The 18890-nt window shown below is 50.8% G+C and overlaps 1 protein-coding gene across 2 annotated transcripts in view; it reads right to left on the bottom strand.

Annotated features, from left to right (window-relative positions):
- The window catches only part of ECPAS (Ecm29 proteasome adaptor and scaffold), a 3148361-nt gene that overhangs the window by 1599309 nt on the left and 1530162 nt on the right, over nucleotides 1–18890 (bottom strand). For both annotated transcript variants that reach the window (XM_069630810.1, XM_069630809.1), the window contains exon 24: nucleotides 13362–13485. In XM_069630810.1, coding sequence (XP_069486911.1) covers nucleotides 13362–13485 — 124 coding nt within the window. The remainder of the gene's footprint in view (nucleotides 1–13361; nucleotides 13486–18890) is intronic.

Below are 18890 nucleotides of genomic sequence, written 5' to 3'. Positions count from 1 at the left end.
TTCCATGCATTGTCCCTCCTCCCCCTCCGACAGGACCAGGATGCGGACGTTGTTGCAGCGGGACCTTCCCTCTCCATCATCCACTCTTGATTCAAGGGTTTTTAGGCGGCTTAAGGCTTGGGACAGTTGACGATTGATCCCGCCAATGTTGTCTTCCACTTCAGAGATGCGGTGTTCCGCCTCTCCCGTTCTGGAAGTCAGTTTCTGCAGGTCGTGGCGCAGGAAGGAGACATCCGCCGCAATACTGTCTATTTTGGTCTCCATAGAGGATCGGGAGTTGGCAATGGCTGCCATTACGTCATGTAAGGAGAGAGCCGTCCCCCGTGGGGGAGTTCGGTCGTGTTGCTGGGCCCGCCGTGAACTGGTCCATACTACTCTGTGTGGATGGTTTCTTCTGCCTGTCTTTCCCCATATTTCCGGAGGCCTTGGAGTGCCCAGCACAATGGGTCGAATGATATTGTTTATGCTCAGTTGGAGTGATCGACCCTCTCCGGTATATGGTGTTGCAGCCCTGCAGCGGGTCAGATGGAGAGCCACGGGTCCCCCAGAGCGTCCTCCAGCAGGCTAATATGGCAAAGTACTTTGAGCGCCAGGGGCTCGGTGTCCTTTATTGGGCTTTGACGGAGTCTCCAGAGAACGTGCGGGCCGCCGGCATATCTCACAGTTCACCCATTAAGTGGTGGTCCCCCTTTTGCCTCCTGTGTGTTATGGCACCAGAGTCCGTTTTCTGTATGGAGCAGGGGGGGGCAGAGGGGATCCCACCTACCTCTGGCGCGGTCGAGCCGAGCCGCTGCTGTCCTCCACAGTCCGGGCGCCGAGTCGAGACGGCCCAGGAAACAGGAGCCGCCCGTCACTGGGATCGCAGGAGGGCTCCTCCATCTCTCCTCCACCGCCCCGCTGCTCGGGTCCGTCCGGGTGTCCTCCGGATGTCAACAGGCTCAGCTGGCCGGCCCCCGTTCACAGCCTCCCGCTTGCGTGGCGAGGAAGAGCGGGCGCTCACTGGTGTCCGCCTCGCGCTCCGCTTCACACCGCACTGTGTCAGGCCGCCCCAAGCCTCCCAGTCACACGGAGGAGGTCTGCCCTCGGGCCCCGGCGGCCATCTTGGTTTCGCAATTTGGACGGGGCTGCCGGCCTTCAGCAAGTTGTGGATTTGGCCCGCCGGGTGGGTAGATAGGTGCCCAGATTTCAGTCGATCCTAGCCCACAGCTTCACGGGCACGATCGCGATGTTTGTGTCGCACGAAATCCCCAGGAATCAGGATAAAAGTGCAGGATTGTACCGGTGCTTACGGGAGCTCACTCAGCTCACGTCCGCATCGTTGGCGCGCTAGCCACGCCCTCCTGATAATTTTTTTATTGACTGCAGGGATAAACTCAGGAGTTTCCCAATTTGATGACATTTTCCTTTGTAAAGCTGTATGGAAAGAGACCACAGGGTCCCCTGTGGACCTTTATCTAGTATGTCTGTAAGGTCATCCTGTTGAAAAACAGGTGAAGGCGCAGACCAACCCATGAATTCAATAATACTTGCCATCAGGGTTCTATAGGGGGTTTCGGCATGTTCCCCTGGGTCTGGTTTGACAAATTCCACTTCTGGGGAAGTGTCCAACCCACTTGCCTCATGTAAGGATTCCTGTAGGTCTTTCAACCTTCTTTCCTCAGAGGTAAAATCCTCTGAAACAGGTGGTGTGGTCCTCTGCAGCCCAAAGGGTCTTTCTTGATCAGAATCCTCCCATTCTTCATAGATTGAAGATAATCTGGGGTACTCTGACCTCGGAAATGGTGTAAAACCCATTTCTAAAGTTAAAGGAGCCAAACTTGTCATTATTGGCCAAGAAAAAGTCAATGTCGTCGACGCCGATGTGAAAGGCTTCGAAGGCGCCGAGAAAGGCGTTGAGAAAACTGGAAGAGGCCTCGAGGAACTCGAGAGGATCGGGATCCTGCTCGAGGATGTCGCCGACGTTCTCAGCGTCGTGCTGGAGGCTCTGGGTATAACCGTTGGCTGTGAAGTAGCTGTGGTTTTTTCTTTTATCAGCATCGATGTCGGCGTCGATTCGATCGACCGATGTGTCAAAGAACCCTTCGATAACGGCGTTGATGGCGCCGATCCATGAGTCAAAGGGACTTTCGACGACGGCATCGAAGATGGTGCCTTCCTACCCGATGGCCTGTGGCACTCTCGGGTGGACTCTTTCGCCGGGTGCAACGACTCGCAGCGTGTCAATTTTTTGGGTTTTTCACCCAGGGTATCACCTTCAGCTGTCTTCGAGGGGGTCGAGGCTGCTTTCTCGAAGACGCTTAGCATCTTTTTCCTGAATTCCTCCCACTCAGCCTGAGAGCTGTGTTTTGTGGGGCAGGAGACCCTTTCTGGGGAAACAGAAGATGACGAGGAAAGGGATCTTCAACGTCTCTTTTTTGAGTGTCTAGATCTCGACGAGTGGTGGGAGCTACTTCGAGACCTAGAATGGGAATGCTTTCGACGGCGAGGAGACGAATGCCTCGACCGAAGAAACTTTCGAGGAGGTTTTGACTGACTTACCTCTCTCGAGCTTCCCCTTGCGCTCCTTCAAGGCTTTTTCCCGTCATGGACATGCAGTCCTCACACTCCGAACAATGGTGCTTGACTCCCAAGCACCACAAACAGATCCTGTGAGGATCCGTTAGCGACATTTTCTTTCTGCAGTCTCGAAATTTTTTGAAGCCGGACCGCGGAGTCGTCGGTTCGGATGAGGAAGCCATTGAGTACGAGTTGGTTTTATCGAGGAAATATAAGAGGTTTATCTGACTGAACTGAGCAACGATATTCCGAGGCACCACGAAGCGCAGACAAACGGAACTGAGCAACGGACGCCGCGCATGGCTATTTATGGGCATGGGGACGTCGGCGTCGATACGGTGGCTGTCGAAGGACACCAACTCGGCGGACGTCGACGCGCAGCACCCTCTACAGAGAAAAAATTTCCAAGGCCAGCAAGCTTGAGACAAATTATCTAAGATAAGGAATACGTTGGAGGACACAATCCCTTCCAACAACAGTTACAGGTAAGCAACTTGTTCCTTCTCCAGCATGGGGTCTGGCATGGATTCACATGCTCAAGAATACATAGCAGTAGATACATGCACAACCATGGGAGGTGGCAAGGCTCAACGTTAAGCATTTCAACAACTCAACATTAAGCATTTCAACAACTCAACATTAAGCATCTCTTACCTCTTCACCAGGCCCACCTTCAGGCAAACAGGTTGCGCAGCACTGCCTGGCTGACTCTGGACTCCTCTCTGGAATCCAGGTCGACGCAGTAGAATCTCGTGAAGGTGTGCGTCGACCTCCATGTAGCAGCCCTGCAGAAGTCCAGCATGGGCACGCCAGACAAGAACACCGTGGTAGCAGCGATCGCTCTGGTCGAATGGGCTCTCGGATGGCCGGGCAAGGGTCGGTTTGCCAACCGGTGACAGTGCATGATGCAGCCGGAGAGCCATCCGGAAATGGAAGCCTTGAGAGGGCCTTCCCTTGGTACACAGGTCCAAAGTTCACAAACAGCTGTGATGTCTTCCGAAGACTCTTTGTGCGGTCCACGTAGAACTTCAGCGCTCTAGCCACATCCAGCGAGTGCAAAGTCCTCTCAGCCCACGACGAAGGCGACCGGACGAAAAAAGGTAACACCAAGGGCTCGTTGAGGTGTAAGTCCGACGGCACCTTGGGCATGAAGGAGGGGTGCGTCCTCAGCACTACCCTTGTCTCGTGGAATGTCAGGTATGGAGGTTTACAGGAGAGGGCCTGGATCTCTCCCACTCGTCGTGCGGAGGTGATGGCCACAGAAAAAGCTGTCTTCCACGACAGGAACTTCAACGGCGCCAAATGCATAGGCTAGAATGGCGGTCCCATGAGCCTGGTCAGCACCATGTTGAGCTCCCATGCCGGGGCCGGAGCCCTCACCAGCGGGAACGAATGTAACAGTTCTTTCATGAACTCCTTCACCAGGCGATGAGACCATAGGGATGACCGCCCCGGAGATCTGGTGTAGCGGAAGATAGCTGCCAGATGGATCTTGATGGAGGCATGTGCCAGCCCCGCCTTGGCCAGCGATAGTAGGTACGGCAGCACCTGAGGGGCCGTAATCTGCAGAGGGTTAATCTTCTGTGCACGGCACCAGACAGAGAACCTCTTCCATTTGTGTCGATAGCACTTGAGAGTCGAGGACGCCCTGGCCTTAGCAAGCCCCTCCTTGCAGTCCGCCGGGATATCGTATCCTCCGAACTCTAGTGCTGCAGGAGCCAGGCCTGCAGGTTCAGCGACCCCGGGTCGCGGATGTTAGGCAGAAACCTGTGCAGCTCCCTTTGGGAACACTGCAAAAGATTTAGGACTACAGGTGTTAGCAGTAAACCCACTTGGTAGCAGTCTGTACCACCCAGATTTACCTGGTAGCTGTGGCTGAGCAGTCAGACTTCCCTCAAGAAGAGTTAGGCAGTATGCAAAGTATACACAATAGGCACTCAGATACAACAATACAAGCAAACATTGACCCGAGCTTTGGTATCAAAGTATATAATTATTTATTTAAAAACACACGGTTTGAAACACCCCAGCACTCTTATCGTAAAATACTCTAAACACAGTTACTATTATAATATATACAACCCTTGGTCCTTATCAGATAAGTCTTAGTTAACACCACTTATTTTCATACAGAGGTGAGTGCTTAACTATAGATGGCACTCCAACAAGTTCATGAAGAAGGGAGGGAAAAAGACAGAATATGGGAAGGTACACCACTCTAAGCTTTAGGAACACTATTAGCAAGGCAGAAGAGCAAAAGTCACTTGTGAGCCAAAGTCCATAGGCTGGGCCCACTCTTAGAGAGAGCAGAGCACAAATGCGCCCAAGATCACAGTTACCCTAGGCTTAGAAAGTCTTGCAGAGAGTTTGAAAAGATTTTAGAGAGGCTCAGAAAAGTTTAGCCAGGGTGTCCCAGGCTAACCCAGGTTCGAAAGCCGGGGGCTAAATCTACCCCGTACAGTCGGTGGCAAGGGAAGCCGGGCGGGACACGGTACCTTAAGTGGGAAGGATCCTCCAGCGGTGGCAGTTGTTCCTGGCAGTGGGTGCAAGTCTCGTCGTCGTCCAGGGGAAGAGAAGATCTCGACTTGGAGGAAAGATGAAGGTCGTTGCACTGCCAGGGAAGAAACCAGACGCAGAGTTTTCCGGTTAAAGGTATTACCCTTTAATTCGCGGTCGTGGTAAAACGTGGTATCCCGGTTGCCGGGGTGCTTGGCACAGGCAAGGCAGCCACGAGATACGTCGGGAAGGCGAAAAGACGGTGAAACTGGTTATCCCCACCAGTCAAAGGAAGAAGACTCTCCGGCGGGAGATCTCCTCTGTCGTTGGGGAAAAGTGGTGAGACGGTCCAGTAGGGCTCCACCGGTGGTGTCGTCGTGGCAGGTCGGCTCAGCTTCTCCCTCGTCGGATTTTTAGGACCTGTGGCGACTTCTGAAGTTCCAGTCCCCAAAGCCCTGCTTTTATGCAGAAAACCCCCATTCACTAGGCCTAGCTGTCACTCAAACATGCTAAGTGGTGAGCCGGCCGGCTCACCACTTGGGCCAATCAGGACGGAGTGCGACTTGAGCTGCCTAGGCAACTCAGTCCAGGGTGCCTAAATCCCCCTCCACCCCTCCTAAGTACCCCAGACAGAGTGGCACCACTTTGGAGGGCTTCTGTGGAGAAGCCCGCCAAAAAGTGGAACAAAGGGCTCGACTTGGGTTGGAGTCACAGAAGAGAACACAAACGCCATTTTAGAACCGAGTTTTGGCAAAAAACACCAACCAGAGAATTAATATTAATTAAACAAACCGGCGGTATGTTCGAGGCTATCGTAATTAAATAAATAAAGATAGTAGCCTCGAACAATGGGAAAATCCCATAGAGAAATATTCGCGGTTTAATATAAAATGTAGTATCCACTGCCACCAGCCAAAACTCGATCAGGGGGGACGGAGACGTGCCCCCTCGACTAACAGACCCCGGGGCAATCGAATTGCCCCAGCCAGTACGTCCACAATATGATGGTTTGTACTGGTTCTGTTCAGAATTTAAGACTAGTAAAGTCAATGGTAACTTTACAGACCCTGGGAGACAGTAGTCAGTCCCAGGGTATGGAGTCTATACTGGGGAGTCACTATGACACCCCTGTGTTACTGCACTGAGGGTGCTGTGTAACACACATCACAAAAACACATGAAGCCCTATGGAGTAAGAGACCCCATAGCCCATTAAACACATCTAGAGTCAAAGGACCACACTTAAATCATGCCCAAGAGTGAGGGTTAAAGAGTCTCACTCTTGGCAGGAGAAAAAAATAAACCCCAAAAATCCAGCAAAGCTGCTGGGGGACTCACTAGGTTAGGAAATTCAGCCTAAACAGGGAATTCCCCCTAACAGCGGAGGAGGATGGCGCGTCCTTCCCTGGCGAGAAGACCCGCGTCCGTCGGCAGTTTGACTGGGAGGGTATGGGGGGGGGACACGCTGACATGTCCAGAAGGTCCGGGAACCAAATCTGTCTAGGTGCAAGGAGGATCATCCTCCACCGGGACCGTCTGAGTTGACTGATGAGTCGCAGCCGCAACGGCAACAGCGGGAACGCATACAGGAACAGGCTGTCCCAGGGGAATGAGAAGGCATTGCCCAAGCTCCCCGGCTGGGGAAACCTGCTGGCGAACCTCTGGCACTTGGCGTTCGTCAACATCGCAAATAGGCCAATCTGGGGAATGCCCCATCGTCGGAATAGGAGATCCACTTGATCTTGCCGCAGCTCCCACTCGTGGCACGAAAGCAGCTCCCTGCTCAGTGAGTCGGCAATGATGTTCTTGATTCCTGCCAGATGAAAGGGTACCAGAAACATCCCTTGGCTGACGGCCCAGTGCCACAGACCCTGCGCTTCCTTGGATAGGGCTGGGGATCTGGTGCCCTCCTGCTTCCAGATGTAGAACATTGTGGTGGTGTTGTCGGTGAAGACCCTTACCACCTTGCCCTTGAGGTACTGAAGAAATGACCTGAGGGTGTTAGGCACAATCCTCTGCAGTACCCTTGGGGAACACTACAGGTGATTAAGTCTACAAGTGGCAGTACAATTTCACCTTTGGTACAAGCCTGTACTACACAGAGTGGTAGCAGTAGCGGAGAAGCCAGACTTATCCCAAGAGCAAATGAGCAGTAGTAGGGATTACACAAAGGACTACAATTACTGTGACTCAAGCACACACTGACTCAAGGTTTCTGGTTCAAAAGTAAAAGTACATTTATTTTTAGACCATCTGTTCACAAAACACTTCACGTCTATTAAATTAAAACCACACTTCAAATACACGACACACAACCAATTCCCCTTGTGCAGAACAATTCAAGGTAAGTACCTTTGGATTTGACAGACCAGTGTTGTGAAACAAAGACGTTACCGGGGGTTGTTACGCTATCACTTTTTGACAGTAATGACAGTTTGGTCTTGTTAGGCAGAGTCCTGTGCAGTGCCCTTAGGGACCACTACACACAATTAAGACTACAGGTGGTAACACAAGTTTAACTTTCATACAAGCCTGTACTACTATGTCAAAGTGGTAGCAGTAGCGGAGCAGCCAGGCTTAACTCAAGAGTATATGAGCAGTAAAAGATTACACAAAAGGGACCACAATTACTGTGACTCAGGCAAACACTGACTCAAGGTTTCAGGTAGAAAAATATAAGTACATTTATTTTAACACCATTCGTTATCAACAAAACACTTCTATTAAATTTAAAATCACATGTTAAATACACTACAGCTGACCAATTCACTTTGTACGGCAGGAATCAACGTAAGTACCCTGCGTTTGAGAGAACCGGTATTATGGGACAATACACGTTACCGTGAATACAATTGCGATCACTTTTTGACAGTTCGGTCTACTAAATAAGCGCATATCCGAGGCAAGAAATGCTGCCGGGGCAAAAACACACTTAGCACCTGAGATACCCAGAGAGAGTTGGGGGCAAAAATCATAGGCAATATGTTAGCTAGGCAAATAGAATAGAAGGACACTCATGGACAGAAATGCAAGAGTCAAGAGGCCGGAGCCAGTGTCAAGTGGAACCGGGTTCCTGTGTCGAGGATCACAAGTCAGATAGTTCGCGATTCAAAGTTGTCAAGAGTTCTTTAGATATTGTCAAATGTTCGGAAGCAAAAGTTATAAGAAGGAGGGAAAAATAAGGGTAAGCCTTATAAGCGATAAATGGGGATTTCACCTAAAATCCCTCAAGCAGGACACAGTACCTTTTCAAAGAAGAAGCTGGTGCCACGGCAGATGTTCCTGGTAGTTTCCTGTAGACCCACGATTCCTGGCTTCGGCATGAAGGACGATGAAGGGGGTCTACACCACCCAGGGATGAGGCTGGCAGCAGCGACAATGAATATCAGGTGCGCTCCTTAAAAAACAGGAGAGGCTCTTCAGGTGGCTATCCGGACCACTACAGCAGTGTGCAGCGATTTCGACCACAAAGGGGACCTCTGGCTGAAGAAGATGAGCTGGTTATCCCCACCAGGCTCAAGGGAAGAAGACTTCAGACTGGATCTTCTCTTAGTCGTTGAAGGGTAGATAGCTCAGGACTGCAGCAGGGCTTCACCGGGACGGGATAGTTGCAGCAGTCGACCTTTCCTCCGCTTCTCTTCGGTTCCTTGTAGTTCCAGTCGCGACTCTCTGACTTCCAGCCCAAGAGACCTGCCTTTTACGCGAAAATCCCCCATTCACACAGCCTGGCTGTCAATCACCCAGCAGAGGGGTTGTCCAGCCCGGACAACCACCTCAGCTAATCATGAAAAAGTGCGACTTGGGTTTCCTAGGATACCCTGTGCAGGGGGTGACTACACCCCTCCCTCACATTCAGCCCACCTAGACACCCAGGTGCCTTGAGGAGGGCTTCTTGGCAGAAGCCCGCCAAAAGACAGTGAACAAAGAAGGCAAACCTGGTTTGCAGCGCAAAGTAAAACACAAGAAGAAGGAGTTTAACAAAAAAGAAATGGCGAATAAACCGCACCGGAGCCAAAAAAAAAGCATTTGGTCAAGCCGGTTTAAGTTCAAGGCTAACACAATAGCCTACAATAATACCACGGTTATATAAGATCACTGCGGTAGAAAATTAGGGTAGATACCACTGCCACCAGCCATGTCTAAATGTTAAAAGAGCGAAACAATGTTCTAGGAGGTACAGATTAATAAGGGCTAAGGAGTAACCCTTTCCAGCACTCCATGTAAGATGGGGTGTACTGGATATGTGGTTAATTTTACTAAGTAAAGTTAATGGTAACTTTACCCTTTTCTGGGGGACAGTCGTCAGCCTCAGAAACTGAGTCGGTGGGAAGTCTGAATGACAAAACTGTGTCCCTGCACGGAAGGTGATGTGTGACACACAAATGAAGGGGGCTACTGAAGTGGTGTACTCCAGAGTCCACAATCACCAAAACAGGCAAAAACACATAGCAAAACACAAGTAAGAGTGGGGGAAAAGCTCACACTTTTACCAAGTGGAAAGAAATAACTCCAGAGATCCAGCAAAGCTGCTGAGGGACTCACTAGGTAAGGGAAATTAGCCATGAAATGAGAATTCTCCCTAACAATGGCCCAACTCCCACTGGGCTCCACAGGTCTTCTAAGACATCTGCCAGCGTCTTGGCTTCTTCTCAGGTCCCACCACGGCTACCTACTCACGAGAAGGGTGCTCTGCTGGTCTCTTCCACAGAGGCCTACCTGTTGCTACCTTTGCTGCTCCTTTGGCCTCCCTTTATACACCTGCAACCACTTGACAGGTTGCAGGAGGTTGCAGGTGTGGCTTCTCAATTGAGTTTGCCCAACTATAATTAAAGGGACATGCCTGACTTTCAAAGTACTCTGCAGGCATCTTCCTCGTCCTAGCACTAGAGGGGTAAAATTAGGTTTTAGTGTTCATTCTTATCAGTCACCTCTTCCTTGTCCCAGTACTGTCAGAGGTAAAATGTGGGGAAATGAGGGGAGAGGTTTTACAGTAGCCCATAAAGGCCAGGGGAGGGATTGGTTGGTCTTCAATAGGGAAAGGGGAATACCAGGTCTCAGCTGTGGGCACCCCACTCTCAATCCCCAAGGACCCTCCACCCAGGTTATCCTCTCTCGCTTCTCCACCCCCAGGGTCAGGAACCAAAAGCAATGGCCTTTCCCAGGCCAGCTGAGAAGAGAATTCAGGGGGAGAAGGAGTGAGGATACCATCAGGTTTCTCACATTTGCCAGATAAAATACAAAAGGCAATACCACTGAGATGTTGCATAAACAGGGATCCACATCCTGTGCCCTACACAAGCTGCAAAATGTTCTCCAACGGCAGCAGTATAGTTCCTTAGTCGCTGGCCTTCTGGCCGAAAGCCACACCTCCATTAGGTCTTCCAGAAGGTCCCAATCCCTGTACCTTAGCCTTTCAGGAGCCCGGCGTGCAGGTTGAGCGTGTGCAGACTCGGGTGAAGAACCAGCCCCCTCTCAAGAGAAACAAGGTCTGGGTCTCCGGGTAAGATGATGTGGCGGACAGATGGCCAAATCCAGAAAGTCCTGGTACCACATCCTCCTGGCCCAGTCGGGGACAATCAGGATCATAGTTCCGTACCTAGTCAACCTCCTGATCACTTGAGGAATGATGGGAATCAGTGGTAATGCATACAAGAGCTAGAAGTCCTAGTCCACCACAACTGCATCCCCCACTACTTCTCTCGGTGGAAATTCCCTGCAGCAGAGAAGTTCACACTTCCTGTTTACAATGTACATGAAAGGATCCTCTTGAGGTTTTCCCCAGAGGGTGAAGTTCTCCCTTCCTTTCACACTTAAGTCAGGGAGTGAGACGTCATATTCTCCATCACGACAAGGTGAATTCCTCATTTTCTCTTCAGAGAAGTACTATGCCGCCTCAGCCACCATTTTACATCAAAGGGTAGTTGCAAAGGTCGGCTTACTTGACAGAAACCACAACACTTATTTTGATTGCATTTACATGGAAGAAATTGCAGACCATGGAGAAAAGCCTCTGAAAAAGAAATGTTTTCTCTAAAGCCTTTCAGAAGGAAATCTCACAGAGTGATAGAAGGAATGTTTTCTTTCTTTTCTGCTGTGTTTTGTGTCTACATGCTCATGGAGCAAACAGAAGCATTGCGCATGTTCATTTCCATAGCATTTTAAGATCACATTAATAAAATGGAAAAATGATTTACAATTGAGAATTATCTTTTATAACAAATTATGCTTTTTTCAATGAAAGAAAACATGTATTGCACAAAACTAATTTTACTAAAGTATTTTTCAGTATTCCTGTGCTGGGTGCATTTACCATCAAGATTCACCTATATGGTGTGTTCATACATTATTGTGTAGGAGACGGTTTTCCACAAATGTAATACATTGTTTGAAACCAGACATGTTTTGTTTCTAATGGGTCCTATTCATTTTCAGGTTATGTCATGTTTGGTTGCCCGTTGCATACATTTTAATCTCTTTTACTCTTATAATTTAAATTACACAATAATAATAAAAGTGTGTAAAATACTCCCACCTCAAAACATTATGTGGAGCACGGATACGTTTGCAAGGTCTAGTTTACATCCATTGAACCATAACATGCAGTCAATGTGGTAAATTACTATACATGGTCAGTGGCAGCAAGGGCGTGTGATTGTCACGAAACCAATAACAGGGGTCACAGACCCTTTCAAATCTTCAAGACTAAAATTAAAACATTCAAAACCTGATTCTCCAGGAAGTGTAAGAACTGATTAACAAAAATAGAAACTCAGCAAAACCTGCCCCTGTAGTGATAATCCAGACAGGTATTCATATTTTTAAGCAGCGCTTCATGCATGGTTCGTCCAACTTCTAAGCACTGTTATTATTATACCTCAGTCGATAGTTAAGATGGATTTCTAAATTATGGCCTGGTGGACAGATTGCAGGTGGCCACCCTAGCTATAGTCAACAGAGGAACTCCGAGGTTAGCCAGACCCAATCAAGGTAAGCATGGGGAGTGCTCAAAGTTTAGTCTCATCAGTGAGTGGTCAGGCGTCCACAATATGTCAAAAACAGTACGTTAGCCGGACCAGGAAATCTGTTTTCCTCTGCCTGAAACTCCTCAGGCAGTCGAGAGGGACCCACGGGTTCGAGCTCGAAGGCAACCAGGTCATCATCCTCATCGAGATGCCTTAAAAAGAAGACAAAAAATCCTGTATCGACTTTTGCGCAATACGGGAAGTCCAAGGATCTTCCACTACTGACGCTGATTGGTTCCTCAAGGACAGTGACAAAGGGGACGACAGAAGGTCGAAGAACACGGCAGCCGACAAAGGCGTTGGTGGCATGGATAGCACTCAAATCCTTGTCGAGGCCTTCACCGCTACTGGGTTTTTAGGCACCCAATGAGGTTGGTGATCAGAGTTCATGCCGGGTGCGCAGTGATCTCAACGGTCTTCTTCCCAGAGGAGGAGACAAGTGGGCCGCTTTCTGGAAGACTTGCATAATTTTGATGCAAAACACTTCCAAATTTTCTGCCGAAGTGGTTTTTCAAGGCCTGTTCCGGTGAGGAGTCTGTGGATGAGTACCTCCTCCGACCTCCTCCTCCTTGGATGAAAAAGAGGAAGAATGACAGGAGTCGCTCCTCAAGTGGGATCCTTTAGATTGCTTCTTCAACCATTTTCTCTCCCTCTCCAGATATTCCTCGGCCATGGAGCACGTGCCGTCACTGGTTTGTCGCTTCAATAGAGTCGAACTTGATGATTTTGATGTTGAACAGCCCAAGGACAATTTAAAGGTTCTCCGTTTTAATTTAAGCTTTTGGGCGTCATGGTTTGGCATGAGCCACAATCAACCACAACATGATCAGTACAGAGGCACCACATACACATTCTATGAGGGTCAGTCAATGACATTTTAGCAATCACTTCTTAAAACCTGAAGGTTTTGGAGTCGACATGGTTGAGTCGATACGAAGAAATGCAAAGAATTTTTGATGAGAATTTCTCTAAGGCATGTTCCAGAGTAGCATGCGGAGCATGCAGAAAAAAGGAACGGAGGTCACAGGGTGCAGAGCGTGCTATTTGTACGGATATCAACGTCACAGCCGGTAACGAAGCCAACAACTCTAGGATCCTCGATCCCTGATCGCCCAGTGCCCGCAGCTTGCTGAAAGTTTCTCAGAGTGCTGTAAAGCAGTATATATAAGGAATCCATGGGAGGACAGACTCCATTAGAAGCTTATGTTTGCATTTTACTATTTGCTGATATCCCTAGGTATACAAATAAAATGTGTGAACAGAGAGATAAAATGAACAAATTCCTTACCATGAGGAGGAGTGTATTCTTCCTCTGTCACCATCCAAGCATCTCGAGCCACAACTGAACTGGTTCCAATGGCAGCACTGGTAATGGCTTCCCCAACAGTAAACTGAAGCTCAATTTGCTTTGCCTTCACATTGCAGAAGAGATGAAGTAAACACATTAGTTGTGTCTCTCATTTCACAACAAAAATATGTAACTCAACTAACACTCATTCACTTTAGAATAAAGTGGGCTTTCATGCAACAATACATTGTAATTCTTTTCATGATCAAATGATACATATATTTAAAAATACAATGATCTGCTAACTATGTGCACAACCAAGCAATGTGTAGAGGCTACCCACACAATTCACTGTAATTCAGCTAGTGTAGGCTTGCAAGTGAAACAATTATTTATTTTATTTATTTATATACAGGGGAACAGTGCTCTTTTGATCACAAAAGAACATACACTAGATACGAAATCAGATTTGACGGGAAGCAGTGATCCTCTCACAATGGGTGAGTTTGAGGGACATACTGACCAGGTTGTGGAGGGGAGTAAATGGAACAGTCACCAGGGTCAATACATAAATTATAAGTTACTCACCATAGTGACTAACGTACTCTTAGTCCTTAGACCCCTTTCCTCCGTACTGAATGGGTGTCCCTTCCAAGGGAAGGGAGACAACCTTTTTCACCAGAAAAAACCTTCTTTCCCTTTAAATTTAGAGGCACGCAGCGGTGCGGCCCTGGGAGCATGCACTGCCCTGACTCCGCCCTCCGGATCCACACCTCAGTCCCCATAGAGGCGACGACAATAGATTAACATTGCCTAATGATACCAGATTTTTAGGGGGGAGGATGGTGGGACGTATGGAGGAAAGGGCACTACGGTGAGTAACTTATAATTACTCTTACGTCCCATCCCCTTTCCTCCTTACTGCATGGGCGATTACAACCGAGTGTTGTCCCAGGGTGGAGAGAAGACATCCTTAAGCAAACAGGTTCCTAAGAACCGCCCGTCCGAAGGCCACGTCTGATCTAGAGCCGGCATCAGGGCTTTAAGTGGGCCGGGGCCTGCCGGGGCTGGGCCCCGGCAGTCTCCGAAATTTCGTTTTGAGGCGGGGCCCTGCCGGGGCCCACTAATCTCCCCTGTCAGCCCCGGCCACTACAGGAAAAAGCATTTTTTTCTACAGCCTGAAGCTCTCGCTCGTATGCGAGAGCTTCGGGCTTCAGAAAAAAATGCCTTTCAGCCATAATGGTGGCGCTGCACCTGCGAGGCATCCCTTTAATCAAGGGATGCACGTGGGCCGGCGCCACCATTATGGAGAAAACGTGAGGCCGCTGGAAGCAGAGGCCTTGCTTTCTAAATACTGAAGCTCCCGTGGATTCTCGGGAGTTTCAGTCTTTAGGAAAAAGGCCTCTGCTTCCAGTGGCCTCACCCTTTCAGCCTTAATGGTGTCGCTGCCCCTCCCCAGCTGGCGAGGGGCAGCGCCACCATTAAGGCTGAATAGGAGAGGCGCTGTCCCCTGCCAGGCAAGCCTATAGAATAGAAATGCAGAGATCAGCACCCTCTCCCCCACAGGGGAGAGGGTGCTAATCTCTACAAAAGGCTGCCTGGCAGGGGTGCCAGTAGCCCATTGAGCCGGGGCTCGTCAAGGGGGCGTGGCCTAACGGCCCATCAAGACCCCCGTTGTTAGGCCACGCCCCCTCGATGGGCCCCGGCTCGATTTGTAGTTCCACTTAAGGCACTGGCCGGCATCCAAACAGTAGTGCTTGCAGAAAGCCAAAGGGGTGGCCCATGTGGCCGCCCTGCTAATGACCTGCCAGGGGACATGCCGCTGGAAAGCGATGGCCGTTGCCTTGGCTCTGACCGCGTGGGCGTGCATGTTGGCCGGCAGTGGCTTATGCTGTCCCTCGTAAGCTTCTTTGATGGCCGAGACCATCCAACAGGCTGTTGAGGCCTTGGAGGCCTGTTACCCCGGTCTTGATCCGCCGAAGGTGACAAAGAGCGTCCAACTTGTGGTAGCCCTTGGTCCTGTCTAAGAAGAATTTCAGGGCACACCTGACATCAAGGCAGTGCAGAACTCTCTGTGCCTCGTCTTTGGGCTCAGCAAACTATTTAGGGAGCATTATTTCTTTGTTCAGATGGAATGCGGAAGGCACCTTCGGTAGGAATGCTTGGTGTGTCCCTAGAACTACCTTGTCCTTGTGAAAAGTAGTACATGGCTGTGAGGCGACCATCGCCTGGATTTCGCTGACTCTGTGAGCCGAGTTGAGGCGACTAACAGGGCCGTCTTAATGGGGACCAGCCTGATGTCCGTAGACGCCATTGGTTCAAATGGTTTGTGCGCCAGGACACCCAAAACTATGTTGAGGTCCCACACGGGTGCAGCCTCTTGATGGGCGGGTAGAGCCTGGCGAGTCCCGTCAAATGTTTGACAATCGGGTTGGAAGAGGAAAAGATCTCCTCCTCCGAGTTTCTGTAAGCCCCAATGGCTGCCAGGTAAGTGCAGCTAGTGTCTACCTGCACGCCTGAATGGGTGAGGTGCGCCGAGAAGGCGAGCATGTCGTCCAGGGTACATGCCAGGGGGTTGATACCCTTCGAGTCTGTCCAGTGGCAGAAACTGGGCCACTTGCTCCTACACTGGGCCCTGGTAGACTTGCTCCTGGCGCCCTGTATGATCTCTAAATTAGCCTGGGAAAGGCTGAGGTGACCTAGCGTGACCTGTTCAGGAACCACGCTGTGAGGGCTAGTTTCTCTGGAGCGGGGAGGGTGACCCAGCCCCCCTGCTGTGCCAGAAGATGTGCTGGGCCCGTCGGAAGGCGATTGGGAGGCCTCTACGAGAGGCTCAGCTACTCCCGAGAACCATGGTCTGGCTAGCCACCATGGAGCTATTAGAATGATGCGGAGATGGCGAGACTCCTTGATCTTGCACATCACCCTGTCTCTATCAGCGGTGTAGGCGGAAAGGCGTATGCTGTCATTCCGTCCCACCAGATTTGGAACGCATCTCCCAGGGAGCCCGGGCCCTGACCCTGCCAGAAGGGAACAGTTGGCACTTCCTGTTGCTCCAGAAGGTAAAGAGGTCCACCTGAGGGTGTCCCCATTTGTCAAAGATCTCCTGCAGTACTAGGTCGTTCAACTGCCACTCGTAGTTGTCCGCTCCCAGTCTGCTGGGCCTGTATGCCTCCAGGTTGGTTTCTCCCGGCAGGCGGACGGCCGCGAGGTAGATGATGTTCTCCAGGGCCCATTCCCACATGCTGACTGCCAGTCTGCACAGTGGGAGGAGGGGGTGCGGGGGAGATCTGGTACCTCCCTGCTTGTGGACATAGAACATGCTGGTAGAGTTTTCTGTCTAAATGAGGACGACCTTGCCCTCGATAACCGGAAGGAAGGCTCCGAGCGCAAAGCCAGGTGGCCTTCAGTTCCAGCCAATTGATGTGGTACTCTTGCTCCTGCCGGTTCCAGCTGCCATGGACGCAATGGTTGTACAGGGTGGCCCCCCGAGAGAGAGAGAGGAGTCCGTGGTGATGGTGACCTGTGGGGTAGGTTGCCAAAAGGGCTTGCCCGTCTGCAGGTTGCAGTCCCTGGACCACCATGTGAGGTCTGGGCAAAGCGACGTAGGAACGTTGATCATCTCTGACTGAGAGCCCTGTTCCTGGTTCCAAGATGCTGAAAAGTGCAGCTGTATCCTCATCCTGAGTTTTGTGTGGGGGACGGCCAAGAGTACTGCTGCCATGAGACCTAGTAGGCGTTGGTACCACCAGGCCAAGGTCACTTCTCTGCTGAGGAAGTGCGCTGTGGCCCTCTTGATGGCCGTGATCTTGTCTCAGAGGGAAAAACTTTCTCGGAGCACGTGTCCCAAATGAGACCCAAGAAGGTCAGTTTCTGCGTTGGCTGCAGCTGCGACTTATTGAGTTTGAGTGAAAAAGCCAGCTCGTGCAGTGTGTTCATAAGAGTGTGGGAAGTGTGTTGCACCTCTTCCAGCGATGTCGCCCTGTCAAGCCAGTCGTCGAGGTACGGGTAGATGTGGTGGCCCTGCAACCTGAGGAGGGCCGCCACTGTTTTCATCAGCCTGGTAAAGACCCTGGGGTCCGAGTTGAGGCCGAAAGGAAGCACCTTGTATTGGAAATGGTAGCCCATGAGCCTGAATCGTAGGAAAGAATGATTAGGCTGCCATACTGGGACGTGTAGGTATGCGTCCTTCAGATCCAGGGAGCACATCCAGTCTCCCCTGCACAATGTCTCAGCTATCAAAGCTGGTGTAACCATCTTGATTTTTTGTAGCGGTAGGGAGAGGTTGAGGGTGGAAAGGTCCAGCACAACTCTCAGGCCCGCCTGGTTCTTTTCCTGGATGGCAAAAATCCTGGAGTAAAAGCCCAAGCCTCGCTGGGAGGCTGGAACTTCTTCCACTGCCTGGCTCTCGACGAGCGATCAGATCTCTGCCAAAAGAGTGGCTGTACCAACCTGTGGGAGCAGAGGTGAAGAGGGAGGAGAGGCCAGGATAGGGTGGCGGTACGCCGTGGATATTACAGAGGATCCAGGGGTCCGCGAAATTCTGGTGCCAGAAATGTGCATGGAGAGCAAAAGCCTGCCCCCCACTGGAGACACGTGGACCCGTAGGGACGCGTCATGTCTTCTTTCCCTCTGAGGCTGTTGCGGAGGAGGGAGGCGACTGGAGAAAGCCCTTACCCCTCACCCCCTTTTTGTTGTTTGCGCCAGTGTTAGGTCGGCGAGCGGTCAGGCTGCCTGGACCTCAGTTCTTGGAAGCCTCAGAACCCTCCGTATGAATGCCCCTTGTCAGAGTGCTGCCATGACTGGGTGTATGTTTTGGCCGTGGTCTTTGCAAGGATGGCTAAAGACTTGGCTGTTTGTGAGCTGTTTTTCTTTTTGTCCAGCTCCTCGTCCATGGTGGAGTGGAAGAGATCACCCCCTTCGAACGGAAGAGCTAAGATCTAACATCCAGCTTGAATTTCACAGCACGGAGCCAGGCCGTTCTCATGTCTCTGGCAATGCAAATGGCACGGCCATAGGTGGCAATGTGGGCCACAGTGAACTCCATGATGTCCTGCGCCACCATCTTGGCCTCTGCCAATCCCGCCTTGAATCGTGATTGGGTCTGTGCCGGAAGCTCTGGGAGGAAATCGGCAATTTCCCCCCAAAGCCTCTGGTTAACGGCTGCCAGCATGACATCCGCACTGGCTTGACGAAGGTGCGAGGACGCGTTGGAATACAGCTTCTTCCCATACGCCTCCAAGATATTCTCCTCCTTGCCTAGCAGCGCCACAGATGAGGAGGCTGAGGACGACTGAGGCTTGGAGTATAGTGATGCGGCATCGATCACCGAGGAGTGTGGCTGAGGATGGGCCGATAGCAAGAGTGTATCCCCGCTCCATCTGCCTGTACTTGGCGTCCAGGCATTTATTCACTGGCTGGACCAAGTGAGGCTTGAGCCAACCCTTCTTGGTCAAGGCAACTACGTCCTTCTGAGTCGGGATCACCGTTCTGGCAACAGGACTTAGCGTGAGGACTTCTGCGAGGACC

This window comes from Ambystoma mexicanum, chromosome 6q (genome assembly GCF_040938575.1).
Source record: "Ambystoma mexicanum isolate Mex_15411 chromosome 6q, UKY_AmexF1_1, whole genome shotgun sequence".
NCBI classification, from domain to species: Eukaryota; Metazoa; Chordata; class Amphibia; order Caudata; family Ambystomatidae; genus Ambystoma; species Ambystoma mexicanum.
The sequence above is the reverse complement of the archived record's forward strand: the minus strand, read 5'-3'. Positions and strand labels throughout refer to the sequence as shown.